Source organism: Euleptes europaea, chromosome 9, assembly GCF_029931775.1.
Source record: "Euleptes europaea isolate rEulEur1 chromosome 9, rEulEur1.hap1, whole genome shotgun sequence".
Taxonomy (NCBI): Eukaryota; Metazoa; Chordata; class Lepidosauria; order Squamata; family Sphaerodactylidae; genus Euleptes; species Euleptes europaea.
In genome coordinates, this window is record NC_079320.1 from 28,011,110 (window position 1) to 28,027,858 (window position 16,749).

General features: G+C 51.6%; 1 protein-coding gene across 1 annotated transcript; it reads right to left on the minus strand.

Annotated features, from left to right (window-relative positions):
- Positions 1–5,554: 5,554 nt before the first annotated feature.
- NEUROG2 (neurogenin 2) lies at positions 5,555–6,283 on the minus strand. The gene has a single exon (XM_056855840.1). It carries the CDS (start codon positions 6,281–6,283, stop codon positions 5,555–5,557), a length of 729 nt encoding a protein of 242 aa, XP_056711818.1.
- Positions 6,284–16,749: the final 10,466 nt, after the last annotated feature.

The window sequence follows — 16,749 nt, forward strand, 5'->3', positions numbered from 1 at the left end:
CTTGCAAGAATAAAAACTGACACCCGAGTGTTTCTTAAACTCCTCCAAAATACGGCTATGAATAAAGGCACTTAGAAGGAAGGTAACAATAGCAAGTGTATTGTGGGGTGGATTTCCCTACTCTTGCCATTCTAACCTACCTCCAAAAGTCAATATAGCCGTGTTCAATGGCGGTTACTCTCGGGTAAAGTTGTAGAGAATTGCAGCCTTGGCTTTGAAATTCCCACACAATCATGATGGGTGAAAGTAAATTAAGGGCGGGTCAAAAACGGTTTGAGAGGTAGGCTTCCGTGGGAGTTTCAGCTGCCTTCCCTATTGTACCCGTGGATTCGATCGGATGAATGAATATGGTGTTTTTTTTTAAGTGCGATTTTGTGGGGCCCACCGTGCTGAAAGGGTGAAAGAAAAGGTGACACTCGGCGGAGAGCGTGGAGAATCGGAGGTCGAATGCCGCCGCCCCCACCCACCCGCTGCCTCCCGATAGAGATGCACGTGGGAATGCGGGCTTTGGATGCCTACAGCTTCGATCCGTTCTTTGGTGTCCCACCCGCACAACGCCACCCCGGGCCATCCCCTCCTCTTTCGCACACCTGCACAATCGCAGGAGCAGGTACGGCGGCGGAGCTCCCGCCGCAGAGGCAGGGACCAGGGGACGCCTTTCCCGTACTCGAAGGGGCTGAGCTGGTACAGCCCTACAAACCTCCGGCTCTGGGTCGCATTAACCTGGGATGGACATCTTCATCCCTAACTTAATTGTGGTGTTGTGGTTAAGAGCGGTGGTTTGGAGCGGCGGCCTCTGATCTGGAGAACCGGGTTTGATTCCCCACTCCTCCACATGAGCGGCGGAGGCTAATCTGGTGAACTGGGTTGGTTTCCCCACTCCTACCCACGAAGCCAGCTGGGTGACCTTGGGCTAGTCACAGTTCTCTTAGAGCTCTCTCAGCCCCACCTACCTCACAGGGTGTCTGTTGTGGGGAGGGGAAGGGAAGGTGATTGTAAGCCGGTTTGAGTCTTCCTTAAGTGGTAGAGAAAGTCGGCATATAAAAAACAACTCTTCTTCTTGTAGGCTCCTGGTTCCAGTGAAGCCTCCAGGTTGTTTAAAGAGCAGTCCAGTTCATATAATCATAGAGTTGGAAGGGACCACCAGGGTCATCTAGTCCAACCCCCTGCACAATGCAGGAAATTCACAACTACCTCCCCCCCCCCCACATCCCCATCATCTTAGCTGCCCTTCAGAACATCTTAGCTGCCTTTTCTTAAGAAGTGAGCTGTGACTGACGAAAGCTCACGCCCGGCAAGAAATGCTGTTAGTCTTTAAGGTGCTACTGGACTCGCGCTCTTTTCAGCACAGGATACAGCGACAGAGGAGCACTGTGTGATTTGAGATCATGTAGCTTCCAGCTGAATACTTATCTCCCGAAGGATCTTGACTACCAGCCCCCTGACCGAGAATAAGCACCGAGGATATTCCTGGCCCTGGGGATATTTAAAACATGGATAATCTAACCCATCTCAACAGCACAAGGGCGAGCCATGGCAGGTGCCTGGGCATCTGCCGAAATGGGACAAAAGAATATGTAAAGTCAGAGACCTATAAATGACCCGGTTGTAGTTCAACCTACAGGTCTACTCGGAATCGTACTCAGGTCTATTCAACTTCCAGGAAAGTGGTCTTAGTGTATTGCATTCTTGGAGACCACGCGTATTCAACAGAGTATTCTGTAATATTTCTTCATTTCCTTTGCTTACTATGTCCAGCCGTGGCTCAGTGGTAGAGCATCTGCTTGGCATGCAGCAGGTCCCAGCTTCAATCCTCGGCATCTCCAGTTCAAGGGACTAGGCGAGCAGGTGATGTGAAAGACCTCTGCCTGAGACCCTGGAGAGCCGCTGCCGGTCTGAGTCGACAATACTGACTCTGATGGACCAAGGGTCTCATTCAGTATAAGGCAGCTTCATGTGTTCATGCGTTCAGCCCACTTAATTTTGGGATAATGTTCTGCGATCCTACCACGGACCATGCTCCATTCTAATGGAACTCGGAGGCTGAGATGCGTTTAGAACTAGATTAATTTTAATCTGGTGACATGGCCGTAGTTCAGGCTATCGTCCCCGATACACTTAGTTTCACCGTGGTTTCCTGATATCCTGAAGTCACTGGTAAAGAAGTCCCTGGTTCAAATCTTACTAGCTGGAGGGCTAAGGAGGAGTGTTAGATTGAAAGTGCCTACAGATCAGTCATGTTCACAGAAAGCAACTACAGTCCACCCACAATTCCAGGTACTTGGCTGTCAGTTGGAATTGGCTTCGACGGTAGGATACTGTGGGTGTCACTTTCACATCAGTTAACTTCAACCGGAGTAACATCACGACCCGTTAACCGAGTGTGAGAAGTCACCTGGTGCAATGGAACTCCCTGCCCCAGGATGTGGTGATGGCTGCCAACTTGGAAGGCTTTAAGAGGGGAGTGGACATGTTCATGGAGGAAAGGGGCATTCATGGATACTAGTCAAAATGAATACTAGTCATGATGCATACATATTCTCTGTAGTATCAGATGAGCAAGCCTATTATCTTAGGTGCTGTGGAACGCAGGCAGGACGCTGCTGCTGCTGCAGTCGTCTTGTTTGGGGGCTTCCTAGAGGCACCTGGTTGGCCACAGTGTGAACAGACTGCTGGACTTGATGGGCCTTGGTCTGATCCAGCAGGGCTTTTCTTATGTTCTACTGGTTACAGGGGAGGGAGTTTGGACCAGTCGCTCTTTCTCCGCCAAACAGACTTTTACTGTTGTGGGGGTAAAATAGGGAGAACCGCGTTGCAAGCGGTTTTGTATGCATGGGAGGTTTTGCCTTGGATTTTCCCCATCCACATTCTCAAAACTCAAAAATAAGCCCCTATGCAGAGTTCTGAGAATTCGGATGGGGAAAACGTGCATCTAGAGAGTGGCAAATCCAAGGCAAAACCTCCCGTGCATAAATGGTTTTGGGAGAAAAGCGGATATAAATAAAATCGGAGCTAGTACAAGTCCTGCGAAAGCGCCTGATGATCTTCACTCCATTTCTGCTTCCCCTGTACTTCGAACCTACCCATAAGTCTACATAGGTCCGCAATCTTATTTCATTTTAATTTATTCGTAGATGGTGTCGGGACTCGGGAATTCTGTTGAGGCCCCCAGAGGGTCCCAGTTTGTTTTCAATGGACTAGACTGTGTGAAATCCAGCAGGTTCTCAGCTGACCTGGTTTACTCCAACCCCAAAGGGTGGTTCTCATCCACTCACCCACTGACACACTCACATTTTATTTAACTAGACTTTCATCACCCTGTTTTAGCTTTTTTTTTTTTAAAGGTAAGTGCACTTTAACTCTTATCCTTAGAATCATAGAGTTGGAAGGTACCATCAGGGTCATCTAGCCCAACCCCCTGCACAATGCAGGACATTCCAAACTACCCCACACACCCCCAGTGACCCATACTCCATGCCCAGAAGACGGCCAAGGTGCCCTCCCTCTCATGATCCTTCCTTCGTTCAATCATATAAACACGTGTAGAGGATGCCTCCATTTATATAGCCGCGATTTTCCTTTCGGGCTGCTTTTCAAGCAAAGGGTTAAAGGATGCCAACCCTGCTACCCCTACCAAAACGGCTGCCCCGCCCGAAGAATAAAGCCACCACCGCCAGCAGCAAAATCTTATGAAAATTAGATATTTTATTTATAAATTTTCGTTGGGCTTCAAGAGCAACCCCTCTTGTTCTGCAGCCGTAAATACATACTAGAATAAACTCTGTGAAATATACAAAAAAATACATCATTTCCCACCCCCCACCCCCACTTGCGCCCCATGAAATCTTCTTGTCCATTGTAATAAATAGAAGCCAAACACGTGTGTGGCTGACCGCGGGTAATGCTCCGTGTCTGCCCAAGTTTTCACAGTCTGGTGATAGTTTTAATCTGGTGGAAGAATGGAGGAGTTCCCGGTCTCCGGGAAGGTCGAGATAAATAATGCATGAGCCCCCCTCCTAGTTCAGCCCCCCATCCCCACCCCCTTCTTCTCCTCTACACGCCCCCCCTTATAATAAAGAGTTCACCCTAAATTTCCACGCTGGCATTCAGACCCGACAAAGCCTACAAATTATACAATGACTTCTAACCTGATCTTCTAACAAACAAACCAACAGCTCCCCGATCAAGTTTGTGCCCCCTCCTCTTTCCAAACACCCCCTTTCTAAATCAAAGGAGGCAGATGGCAAAATGAGGGGAGGTTTGGGGTGGAGGGAGAGGTGTGGGCTGAAACAAAAGACATCGCGCCTGGCCAATGTGGGAAAAAGTGCACATCAGAAAGAGAGGAAGTTTGGTTTGACAGGTGAAATTCCCACCGCCTCCAGGCGGGCAGTGGGAAGGAGAGCAGATGCCGCCGTGCCAGTCGCCCGCGAAGCTGCCGGGGCTGCTGTGCGGGTGGGGCGGTGGAGGGGGGCAGACCCGAGGCGTGAACCTCCCCGTGGGGAGCCGCAGGCAGTCCGTGCAAGGCCCGAGTGCCAGTTTCCGGGCATTCCGGGTCCCCGGGTTTAGGCAGTGGGCACACTGCCAGGGCTGCCAACCAGCTGGAAGGGGGGGTGTCCTGCTCCTCCAATAGATTAATGTGTGGACTTGGGCAGGTGACGTTCTTCGTGGCATGGAGGTAAATAAATATGGCCCTTAAATAACATCCCATTGAGCATCTATTAAGGGCTTGCTTTCGCACATGCCAAATAATGCACTTTCAATGCACTTTAAGGATCTTCTACAAGTGGATCTTGCAGTTGCACACAGTAAAATCCAGATACAAAGTGCCTTGAAAGTGGGTTGAAAGTGAATTATTTGGCATGTGTGGAAGCACCTTTCAAGAAGGAAAGCCCGGGCCTTCAGTTTGCAAGACCTGATAAGGGTAGGGGATTGGGGAGATCATGAATTCAGACAGCTGCCATAAATCAGAAACGACTTGAGGGCACATAACCCCCACAACTGGGGAGGGGCTGTGGCTCAGTGGTAGAGCATCTGCTTGGCATGCAGAAGGTCCCAGGTTCAATCCCCGGCATCTCCAGTGAAAGGGACTAGGCAAAAGACCTCTGCCTGAGAGCCTGGAGAGCCACTGCCGGTCTGAGTAGACAATACTGACTTTGATGGACCAAGGGCCTGATTCAGTAGAAGGCAGCTTCACGTGTTCAACTCACAGAACCTCGGAAACTTTTAAGGGGAGGGGCTGTGGCTCAGCGGCAGAGCATCTGCTTGGCACGCAGAAGGTCCTAGGCGCAATCCCCGGCGTCTCCAGTTCAAGGGACTAGGCAAGCAGGTGATGTGCGAGACCCCTGCCTGAGAGCCTGGAGAGCCGCTGCCGGTCTGAGCAGACAAGACTGACCTAGATGGACCAAGGGTCTGGTTCAGTAGAAGGAAGGCAGCTTGGCGTGTTGGCGCGGTCCCCCCCCCCCCCGGGATGCTGGCCACCCTTCCCACAACCGCTTCCCCGGCGGATCTCCAGTCCCCCGGTGCTGGGAAGGGGCGGGCGGGCGGGGGTCCAGGGTCAGACCAGCTCCCTGGCGAGCGCGAAGCGGGGCTGCTCGGGCGGCCAATAGTCCAGCTCCGAGGCGGGGCTGGCGGGCGACAAAGAGCCGCTGTAGGCGGCCGAGGAGGCGGAGGGCGCGGGGCTGGCGGCGCCGCTCCAGGAGGCGGCGGGCGGCGAGGGGCTGCAGCCGGCCGCGCTGGCCAGCGCCGCCGCCGCCGCCTGCGAGAAGAGGCTGCCGCCGCCCCCGGCTCCGGCTCCGTGGTCGGCCAGGCGGAGGGTCTCGCTGAGCGCCCAGATGTAGTTGTGGGCGAAGCGCAGCGTCTCGATCTTGGTGAGCTTGGCGTCGTCGGGGAAGGTGGGCAGCACCTGGCGCAGGGCGTCCAGCGCGGCGTTGAGGTGGTGCATGCGGTTGCGCTCGCGGTGGTTGGCCTTCAGGCGCCGGCTCCGCTTCAGCCGCTGCGTCGTCTCGGCCGTCTTGGCCGGCCGCGGCCCGCCCCGCGCCCGCCGCTTGCAGGCGTGGCGGCGGGAGGCCGGGGGGGGCGTCCGCCGCGCCTCGCCGCCTCCCGCCGCGCCCGGGCCGGCGGGCGGGGAGAGCGAGCGCGCCGCGTCCTCCTCCTCGTCCTCCCCTTCGGAGCCGGAGGAGAAGCGCGCCCGCGAGGAGGAGGCGGAGGAGGCGGGCGAGGGCCGGGCGGCCAGCAGCAGCGCCTCCTCCTCGCTCAGCTCCAGGCTCTCCGGCTTCACGAACATCCTGAAACGAGAAAGGTCACCCCTCGACGGTGAGGCAGGGCCCACTTCTGCAGGTGCCCTCCCTGCCCTTGCTCTTCGGGCTCTAGCGAGTCATTGGCCCAGGCCCGTTATGAGGCACTTCGATCACGTTAACTCTCTCCCCTTTTAACATAGCAATCTAATGCCTCTGTGCCTGACATAATGCCTTTTTTTATTATTAAGGGATCCCAAGGCGACATGGTCAGTGGCAAGGTTTGTTCCAGTCCTTAAATCCCTCAAACGTTAGATGCAGGCTGCTCGAGATCAATGGATCAAGGCGCTTCTAAGGGATCAAGGAAAAGAAATAAGAAGGGGGGGGGGAGACGGCCCATCGGTGCCATTAAAGGGATCGGGGCCGCCAGAGGCCGGGGCCCCCCTCGCCCTTCCGGAGGGCAGAAGCCGGGCATTTCCCTCCTGGCCCCTCCGGCCGCCTTCCCGACTTGCTTGTCGGTTTCACTCTTCAGCCTTGTCAGTTTCAGGCCATCTATGCACGGGAGGTTTTGTCGGAGGTTTGCCGCTCTCTAGAGGTCCCTTTTCCCCATCCGAGTTCTCAAAACGCTGCCTGGGGGCTTATGGTTGAGTTGTGAGAATCTGGCTGGGGGAAAGGCGCCTCTAGAAAGTGGCAAACCCCAGGCCGACCCTCCCGTGCAGGAATGGACTCCTCATTCTTCAGCCTCCACGTGCTGGACGCGCCACGAACCTTGGCCGAGCCCTCGGCCGCGCGGCCCCCTTAACCCTTGGCTGCCCACTCTGCCCTGCCCAAGCGCCCTGCCCAGTCCGTGGGGCGCCCCCTTCCGATCAGAGAGCCCTTCGAGGCTCTGGAAAGCCAACGACCCGTTTCCATGAGCTCGATGCTGCGCTTATTGCAGTGGGGCTCCAGCTGGCAACCTGCGCGCCCTGGGCTGGCTGCCTGGCGCTTGAGACCAGAGGAACTCTGCGCAGGATTGCTCTGGAGGGCGCTGGCTTAGGCGTGCCAGGGTTGCTGCCAGGGGAGGAGTACCACCCGTGCAGTAACCAGGGCCCTAGATGGAGGCGGGAAGGACAGCCCCCCCCCCCGGTGGCCTGCACAGAGGGCTGCAGAATTGCCTCTCCGACCCTCCCGCAGGAGAGGCAGTTGTGCCGCCCTCTCCGCATGCCAGGGGGGCGGCGGCTGCCCTCCTCGCTCCCCCCCCCGGCTACGGAAAGGGAAAATCTGCCCACCCCACCCACTTGGGAGCCCCGGGAGAGAAGGCCCCCTCGGCATCCCAGCGCGCCCCCGGCCTTTCCTGGCCCGGAGCCACGGGAGAGAGCCCCTGCCCTGGCTCCCAGCCCCGAGCTGGACAGCGCGCGGCGGCCGGACGCGGGACTTACTTGGCTCTCCCGAGGGGGGCCGGCCGGCCGGCCGCTGGGGTCGGGCTGCGCCGCCCCTCGACGCCGCAGTCCGCCCGCGCTTGGCCAGGCGCCGCTGCCTTCCCGGCCGGCGGGCTGGCTCCAGATCCCTCTGCCGGGGGGAGGCAGGCAGGGAGGAAGGGAGGGAGGGAGAGGGGGGGAGGCGGCCGAAGGGCTCCCCGCCCGCCCGCCCGGGCTGCGGCTCAAGTGCGGCGGGGCTGGCACGCGCCCGGAGCCTCCCGTCGGAGCGAAGCTGCCGGCGCCTCCTTGGCTGTGCGTCTGGCACACGACTCGCCTTAAGACCCCTTATATACCCCGCGGGGAACAATCAAACCTACCCCCGGGGGCCCCTCGGCGCGCCCCCGCCCCAGGCCTGCCCTTGCTGCCAGCTTCATTATCATCACTCATCCCTTTCTCTTTTTTGGGGGGGGGGGTCGCCCCCCCCCCATCCCCTGCAAGTGCGTGGCGCGGGCCGGACGGCGGCGGGGCCTGATTGGCGCCTCGCGCTCGGCTGGAGCGTGCCGCTAATTTATTAATGAATTGGGGGGGGGGGTCGCGAGGCGCAGCTGGCCAATCGGAGCGCCCCGCTAGCCACGCGCGCTGGAACCCGGCTCCCTTTCAGCGGCTCATTAGGCCGGAGGGGAGAGGAGGCGGTCCGCGAGCCCGACTCGCGCCCACCCCGCCGGGGAGACCGCCGGCCCGCCTGGCCTCGCCTCTAGCCCGAAGGGGAGCGCTGGGCCGGGAGGGCCGAGCCCAGCCAGCCAGGGGAAGGGGGCGGGTGGAAGATGCAATCGGGGCAGATGCCTGCTCTTGACCTACTCCCCCCCACACACACACACGCTTCCCCCAACTCATTCGTCTTTAACAGCGATTTGACACATGTGGCTTTCCAATCAATCAAATCAATCAAACGACCTTTACTGGCATAGTCTCAGAAATATAGCATAGATGGTACACAGGAATCCTTATTCCATAAATTTCCCATATAAATATGATGATGATGATGATGATGATGAAGAAGAGTTGGTTTTTATATGCCGCCTTTCTCTACCACTTAAGGAAGAATCGAACCGGCTTACAATCACTTCCCCTTCCCCTCCCCACAACAGACACCCTGTGAGGGAGGTGGGGCTGAGAGAGCTTTAACAGAGCTGTGACTTGCCCAAGGTCACCCAGCTGGCTTTGTGGGTAGGAGTGGGGAAACAAATCCAGTTCACCAGATTATCCTCTGCTACTCCTGTGGAGGAGTGGGGAATCAAACCGGGTTCTCCAAATCAGACTCCACCACTCCAAACTACCACTCTTAACCACTGTGCCACACTGGCTCTCTTTGATTTAAACTTTGATCCTAGTCCTGAAAACTTCCGTCAAAAATTCCACCACCTTTAATGTGACTTCAGGGATAGAGTCATTCGTTAAAAACCGGCATACGGACGGACGTTTCATGGCTAGATTTCATTTTAGCAATCAAGGGTAAAATTGTTTTCTTACAAGAGCCATCATGCAGAAGACAATTTATGATTGTATGCTGAAGTGTATCATGTTGACTCAAACCACATAAACATATTCTTTTCTCAAAGGGGATATTTTAAAACCTACCCTTTAGTACCTCCGAGGGGAGGGCATTAAGACAAGCATAAACGCCCTCCGTTGGAGGGGATCCTCAAGTGTGTCAAAGTATTGCTGTAGTTTGGCCAGCCAGCAAGCATGCCATAGTATTCCCTATTACTGAGTATGGGTGTGAAAGTTGGGCAATGAAGAAAGCTGATAGGAAGAAAGTCGATTCCTTTGAAATGTAGTGTTAGAGGAGAGTGTTATGGATACCATGGACTGTCCAAAAAATCAGTGGGTTATAGATCAAATCAAGCCTGCACTGACCCTAGAATCTAAATGACTGAACTGAGGCTATGGTACTTTGGTCACATTATGAGAAGACAAGAGTCACTGGAAAAGACAACCTTGCTAGGAAAAGTTGAAGGTAGCAGGAAAAGAAGATCTGACAAGAGGTGGATTGACTCTATAAAGGAAGCCACAGCCCTCAGTTTGCAAGGCCTGAGCAAGGCTATTAAAGATAGGACGTTTTGGAGGACATTGATTCATAGGGTCGCCATGAGTCAGAAGCGACTTGGTGGCACTTAACACTGTCAAGAAAAATTCATGGGAGGTTTTGCTGCTCTCTAGATGCATATTTTCCCCCATCTGAATCCTCAAAACTCTGCATGGGGGCTTATTGTTGAGGTTTGAGAAATTGGATGGGGGAAAATGTGCATATAGAGAGCAGCAAATCCAAGGCAAAACCTCCCATGAATAAATGGCCACACACACACACACACACACACACACACACACACACACGGCATCTCAGGTGCAGATCTTGTACCTCAACTGTTATCTGATCCTTAAAGCAGGAGATGTTGGAACCCAGGACCTTCTGCTTGCAAAACAGGTGCTGTTCCACTGAGTCACAGCCCCTCAGGTACAAAGATGGGTTTTGGAAGTACCTGTGTCTATACTTACACACCACTCAACCATGAGGCTGGCTGAGTGACTTCTCTCGACCTAGCCTACCTGACAGCGCAGTTGTGAGGATAAAACTTGAGCTCCTGGGAGGAAGGGTGGGATCAACAGATAGATAAATGGAACTGCATAATTCATATTGGTTGAAAGCCATTGGCCATTACAAAAAGTGCCAGAAATAGACAAGGACCAAGGTGGCAACATGGGAGGGGCAATGTTAGAAAAAACAGCATCTGGAGGTCATATGATCTCCATGGCAGGGGACAGTGATCAATTGGACAGGTTAAACAAATCTTAGAGGCTATTTAGATAAAAGATGGGGGGGATTATCTGCCTCATTCAATTTTGTTGTTATCTGATGTTTGGTGACAGTACCCCAGCTGGAGTTATGATGCAGAGGGGCTTTGTGGTGCTGGTATTGGAGTGCAGGTGCAAATTTCAAAATGTATTGATTTATTACATTTATATCCTGCAACTGGACTATAAAGTCCTCAAAGTACACTTAAAGATTTAACTGCTTCACTCTCCTCCCTATTCCCAATACACTAGTCCTCATTATCAAGGAAATGTTTTAACCTACCCTCTTAGATAAGAGCTTCTTAATGTTCTGACATACAAGGATGGAAAAGCCAGGTGCTGGTCTGGTGCTAGAACAGAAAAGGTGTAGAGGAGCCCACTGAAGTCAAAGGGCTTGGGGAGGTATAACCATTTAGGCAGCACTGTGCATCAGAAAGGAGAAACTGGCCAGGTGGTATGGTGTAGTGGTTAGAGTTTCAGGCCAGGATCTGGGAGACCCAGGTTCAAATGTCACTCTGCCGTGGAAGCCTGTTGGGTGACTTTGAGCCAGTCAGACACCCTCAGCCTAACCTACCACACAAGATTGTTGCGAGGGTAACATAGAGGAGAGGAGAATGATGTTAGCCACTTTGGGTCTCCATGGGGGATACAGGTGAGGTATAGATTAAACACATGAACAAAATTCTGCCTTAAACAAAGAAACCCAAATTCTCAAAAGAAGCCTGCAAAACCTTCTTGATCAACAATTTTTAAAATACATATTTTAAACAATTTCCCCTCATTCCCCCCCCCACCCTTCAACTCTCTTGAAACTGGGGGAAAAACATCTTTCTCTTTCTTCTTTTAAAAGTAGGAAAAGCTGACTTTTAATATGTGTGTGTGTGTCGTAAGACTTTAAAAATACAAAGAAAATACCCTTGCTTTTCTTCTCCCTTTACAATTTGGATGTAGTAGTGCTGGAAATGCAAGAGGCAAACTTTTGTGTGAATACTAAGAAGTGGAGTTCCTTGTTCCCATTTAAAAGTATATGAATATGTTAGGTGTTTTTTAAAAAGAAAATTAAAAGTTAGGTCCAACTATATCATCCACAGTGGCCAAATGGAACCTCCATGTTCAGAGGCAATTTACATCTGATTCACGTTGCTAGGAAGCAGGCAAAACAACAGAGGCCGGCTGATGTCTTTGTGCCCTGGTTGTGAATTTCCTCAAGGCATCAGGTTGGCCACTATGTGAAGCAGGATGCTGGACTAGACCCTTTAGTTGGACACAGCTGGGCCCTTCCTATATATTAACTTGCTGCAACCCTTACAACAACCTGGTAAAGTAGGTCAATATTATTATCCCTAGATGGCAAGAATGGATTGCCTAAGGCCATCTAACAAACTGGATCAATTCAGATTGATGACTTTCTCATCTGTTACAATGAAGCAGTGTACCTGTCTGCTTCCTAAAGCTGACAAATTTGAATGATATTTGGGTTCCACAGCAGTGCTTCATTTCTGAAGGGCTTCCCCAAGCATCTACTTGGAACTTGTCTGGGACACATCCTAATCTTGGGTTTGCTGTTCATTCCAAAGAACTCGACATAAGGCAAGAAATCTTATGTGCATTTTTGTTTTATGGGTAGATAAATTATTAGGGACAGTCTATACTATTCAACAAATTATTAAATTATTAGAATTATTAGGGACAGACCATACTATAATTATTAGTCAGCCTATACTGTGTTTAGCTTGCTGAAGCTAGGATCCTGATATGTAATTTTTGCATTGTTTAATGTGTCGTGTTAGGATTTATGATTTGCTTCAGTTCTGTTTTTAGATTTCTGATTGGTTCTATCACCCTAATCCTATTGTTTATTGAATACCTCGTCCTATCGATTGTATTGACTCCCTGGGTGTAATCTGCCTTGAGTCCAAGTGAGAAAGGTGGGCTATCAATGAGACAGACAGACAGACAGACAGACAGATAGATAGATAGATAGATAGATAGATAGATAGATAGATAGATAGATAGATAGATAGATAGATAGATAGATAGATAGATAGATAGATAGTATGGGGGAGATGGCCGTAGGGTGCTATGGGTGTCATGAAATGCTCTTGGCCTTCAACATTTATATACAACTATCCCACTGGTTATACAGTACAAAGTGTGTGCGTGCACGCACACACACACACACAACTGTAGGCCAGAACTGCCAGGAGCTGCTCCAATCACTCCACCAAGCAAAGTTGTTGGCACTCTTCTGTATTTTGGCCCTTTGAGGCCCTCAGGACTGGACCCACAGCACACCCAGTGGCTGGAAGAGTCACTGCAAGATAGGGATACAGATGTGCTAGAAGGCTGCTGCTCCAGTCAGGAAGGAGGTTGCACTAATAAACCAAGTTCAGTCCCAAATGACAGCAACAGCCCAATGGGACAGGGTTCTCAGGATGCGCTTTCACACATGCCAAATAATGTACTTTCAATCCACTTTCAATGCACTTTGCAACTGGATTTTACAGTGTGAAATGGCAAAATCCACTTGCAAACAGTCGTTAAAGTGCATTGAAAGTGGGTTGAAAGCGCCCGGGGGCTCTGGCGCCTGAATAACTAGCCCACCTTATGGGCACTAAGCCACTGCAAAAGACCACTGTAGTTTCTATAACGCTTTTTCATAAATTCAGATTAGCTTAGGGTCTTTTTAAAGAATCTGTAAGTGTAAAGAAAACAGGGAGTGCAAGGACTGTGGAGTGCACAAGAGATGGACTTGCCTGCGAAGACAATAAGAGTGGGATCCATACCAAATGTGGGTAGAGGTTGCAGCAGCAGAGACTAGACCAAAATAACCAGGTGCATGTTCAAGCGTTGCTTCTTCACTGCTTTGGTTTATAAACCTGTTATACTTTCCATGTTTGAAATATCAGCACACCTTGTTCAGCTAGTGCGTACCTAGGATATTTGTCCCTGTTTTGCTCTTCAATTTCATAGCTATCCTCCTTTAGGCCACCATTTCCTTGACCACTGCCCCTTTTGGCCTCCAGATCAGGTGGAAGAAAACCGTGTCCATTTCATTAATGCCTCCTCAGTCTTCATTTATTGACATGTATTTATTGACATGTATTGACATGTGCATTAACACCATTTTGCAAGAACAAAAGTTCCCCCTCCCCTCCTGCGAGTAGGTCAAGGGATAGGGGGAAAGGGAGGGTTACTTTGTCAGGTATTGATGGAACTTCCCTCGATATTGACAATTTCAGCAGAAAGCTAAGAAAGGAGAAGGAACTCCGCGTCGGTGAAATGGACAGGCTCCACCGTCCCCTCGCTTTCCTAAAAGTTGACGTATGGACAAAGTCGTCTCGAAACATGCTAATCTATGTGTAAAAAGGAAAAAAAATAAGAAGGGGGTAGTTAACTAAAACTGCACTTTGGATCAAATGTTCACAGGTGACAGAAAACTGCAGGGAGGTTGAAATGGATGGTAATTCCACCCTCCTGCATGGCCATCAGACCAAGTAATAAAAAAAAAACTTGACGCAAGACTAGTATTTAAACATGTCTTCCAAATGGCACCAGTAAAATCCCCTTCCTTTTTGCCATTTCTCAAAGGCAGTCCACACCACCAGCAGGATTAGTTCTTTCTCACATCCCATGATTGTTGTATGTATGAGTATTGTTATCTGTTGGTGTCTGAAGAAGGGAGCTTCGACTCTCGAAAGCTTATGCCCTGAAAGCCTGGTTGGTCTCTAAGGAGTGGCTGGACTCGAATCTAGCTCTTATCAGCCTGATCTCCCAGCCACTGACGCTTCCCCGGCCCTCCATAGACCCACCACAAGGGAAGTGGCGTCGGTGAGGTTTCTTTCTGGCATGCAGCCGCCCAGCAGGCGAAGGGCGCGGGCAGGCAACTCTGTCCATCAGCAGAAGGCAGAAAGGCCAGGGCAGGTGGGTGGGGCGGCATCTGTTGGGGGCCTAATTCCCAAAGGTGGAGCAGGCAGCTGCAGGGCCAACACGTGCAGCATCTTCTACCTCTCTCTGGGGACAGCTGCTTGGGCAGCCAGGTCGCTTTCTCTGCATCGTTTTGCAGGGAAGCAGCAGAACGATCTGCCAAGCCTTCTTCCTGCCTCTTTGCCTGGGTCCCAGGGGTCGCCCAGAGGCAGTGGCAATGGGCTGGGGAGATTCACCGGTGAGATCAGGAAAAAGGAGGGCACCAGGAATGGGAGCCTAACCCTGTGGAGTTGATTCAGAGAGGGTCTCTGGGCTGCATTCTGGCCAGTCACAAGGCAGCCTAAGGAGCAGGGTTGCCAACTGACCTGGGGGGGGAAATGTCCTGTACCTTTAACAGACAGACTACTTGCTGACTTTCTCCACCACTTAAGGAAGAATCAAACCGGCTTACAATCCCCTTCCCTTCCCTTCCCCACAACAGACACCCTGTGAGGTAGGTGGGGCTGAGAGCGCTCTAAGAGAGCTGTGACTAGCCCAAGGTCGGCCAGCTGGCTTCATGTGGAGAAGTGGAAAAACCAACCCAGTTCTCTAAATTAGAGTCCACTGCTTCTAACCACCACTCTAACCATGCCATGAAACACTTCGATTGCCCCTTTCCATACAGCCTCTATTAAAGGGACAGAACATTTTTCTCCAGGCCGGCTGGCAACCTACCATAAAGAGTTTTTCTTTTATTTTCTGCACTTTGTGTTATAGGACAAAGAATACAACTGTTCCAGCGTGGTGTAGTGGTTAAGAGCAGTGGTTTGGAGTGGTGGAGTCTGATCTGGAGAACCAGGTTTGATTCCCCTCTCCTCCACATGAGCGGCAGAGGCTAATCTGGGGAACTGGATTTGTTTCCCCACTCCTACACACTAAGCCAGCTGGGTGACCTTGGGCTAGTCACAGCTCTCTCAACCCCACCTACCTCACAAGGTGTCTGTAGCGGGGAGGGGAAGGGAAGGTGATTGTAAGCCGGTTTGATTCTTCCTTAGGTGGCAGAGAAAGTCAGCATATAAAAACTAACTCTTCTTCTTCTCCCACTTCACAAAAACTATCTGTTTCACAGAGTGGCATTAAGAATCTGTTCAGGTTATTGGCAACCACAATCCCTACAGTGTTAAAAACAACAACAGAAGTATTGTCAGGTTTCCAACATGGGGTGGGGGTTGGATATCATTAGCAAAGTTGCTGTTGGTTACCTCTTTTTCAACAGTTTGCAGATTTTGACGGTTCCATAAGAGCAACTTGACCTGTGCTGTGGTTTTAATTCTTTGTCACCAGCAAGACAAGTTTTATGGAGAGGGGGTTGGAAATTGAGTGGGGAGGGGGGAGAATGTTGCCCCACTGAAATCAGTGGGACTTAACCACCCTTTTATTCAGTGGGATCCACTCTCCTTCCACACAGTGCAATCCGCTTTTATGCTTGCTTTCTCGGAAAAAAGCCCCGCGGGGCCCAAGGAAAGATTATAACCCAAACGGAGAGCGTCTGGCAGAACAGCAGTCAGTCTGCTTGCAGGGCCACAGCCACATCTGGACCCACTCCCACTCAGCCTAGCCTACCTCACAGGGTTGTTGTGAGGATAAAACAGAGGAGAATGATGCAAGCTGCTTGGGGTCCCCATTGGGGAGAGAGGCAGGGCACGAACGAATTAAATAAACAAAGTGAGGATTCACTCATATCCCTTTAAGACACTACAGCTACAGGGAGGTCTGTCAATGCTCACTATGGGTGTGGCACCGAGACCGAGAGGGAACCATCCTGGATCTGAACTGTTTGCTTGCAGACACAGAGCCAGCTCTCCACGTATTGTCTTTGGGCAGCAAGAAAGGGACTGCGGTGAGAGGCCATCATCGTGCAACGCACCCACCATTGGCTCACAACTCCCTCCCCACCTGCACTACTCCCAAGGGCCTTCTCTTAACGGCTGGAGTCAGGGTTGCCAGGTCCCTCTTTGCAACCGGCGGGAGGTTTTTGGGACGGAGCCTGAGGAGGGTGGTGTTTGGGGAGGGGAGGGACTTCAATGCCATAGAGTCCAACTGCCAAAGCGGCCATTTTCTCCAGGGGAACTGATCTCTATCGGCTGGAGATCAGGTGTAATAGCAGATCTCCAGCTAGTACCTGTGCTGTGGAGGTTAGCACAGGAGCGACACAATATTTCAGAGTGCAAAAATGTTCCATTAATAAGCAACCAAAGTGTGAACAGTATCAAAGCAAAAACAGTTGATACAACACAATCCTATAGCTGTGTGTGTGTGTTAAGTGCTGTCAAGTCGCTTCCGACTCATGGCGACCCTAT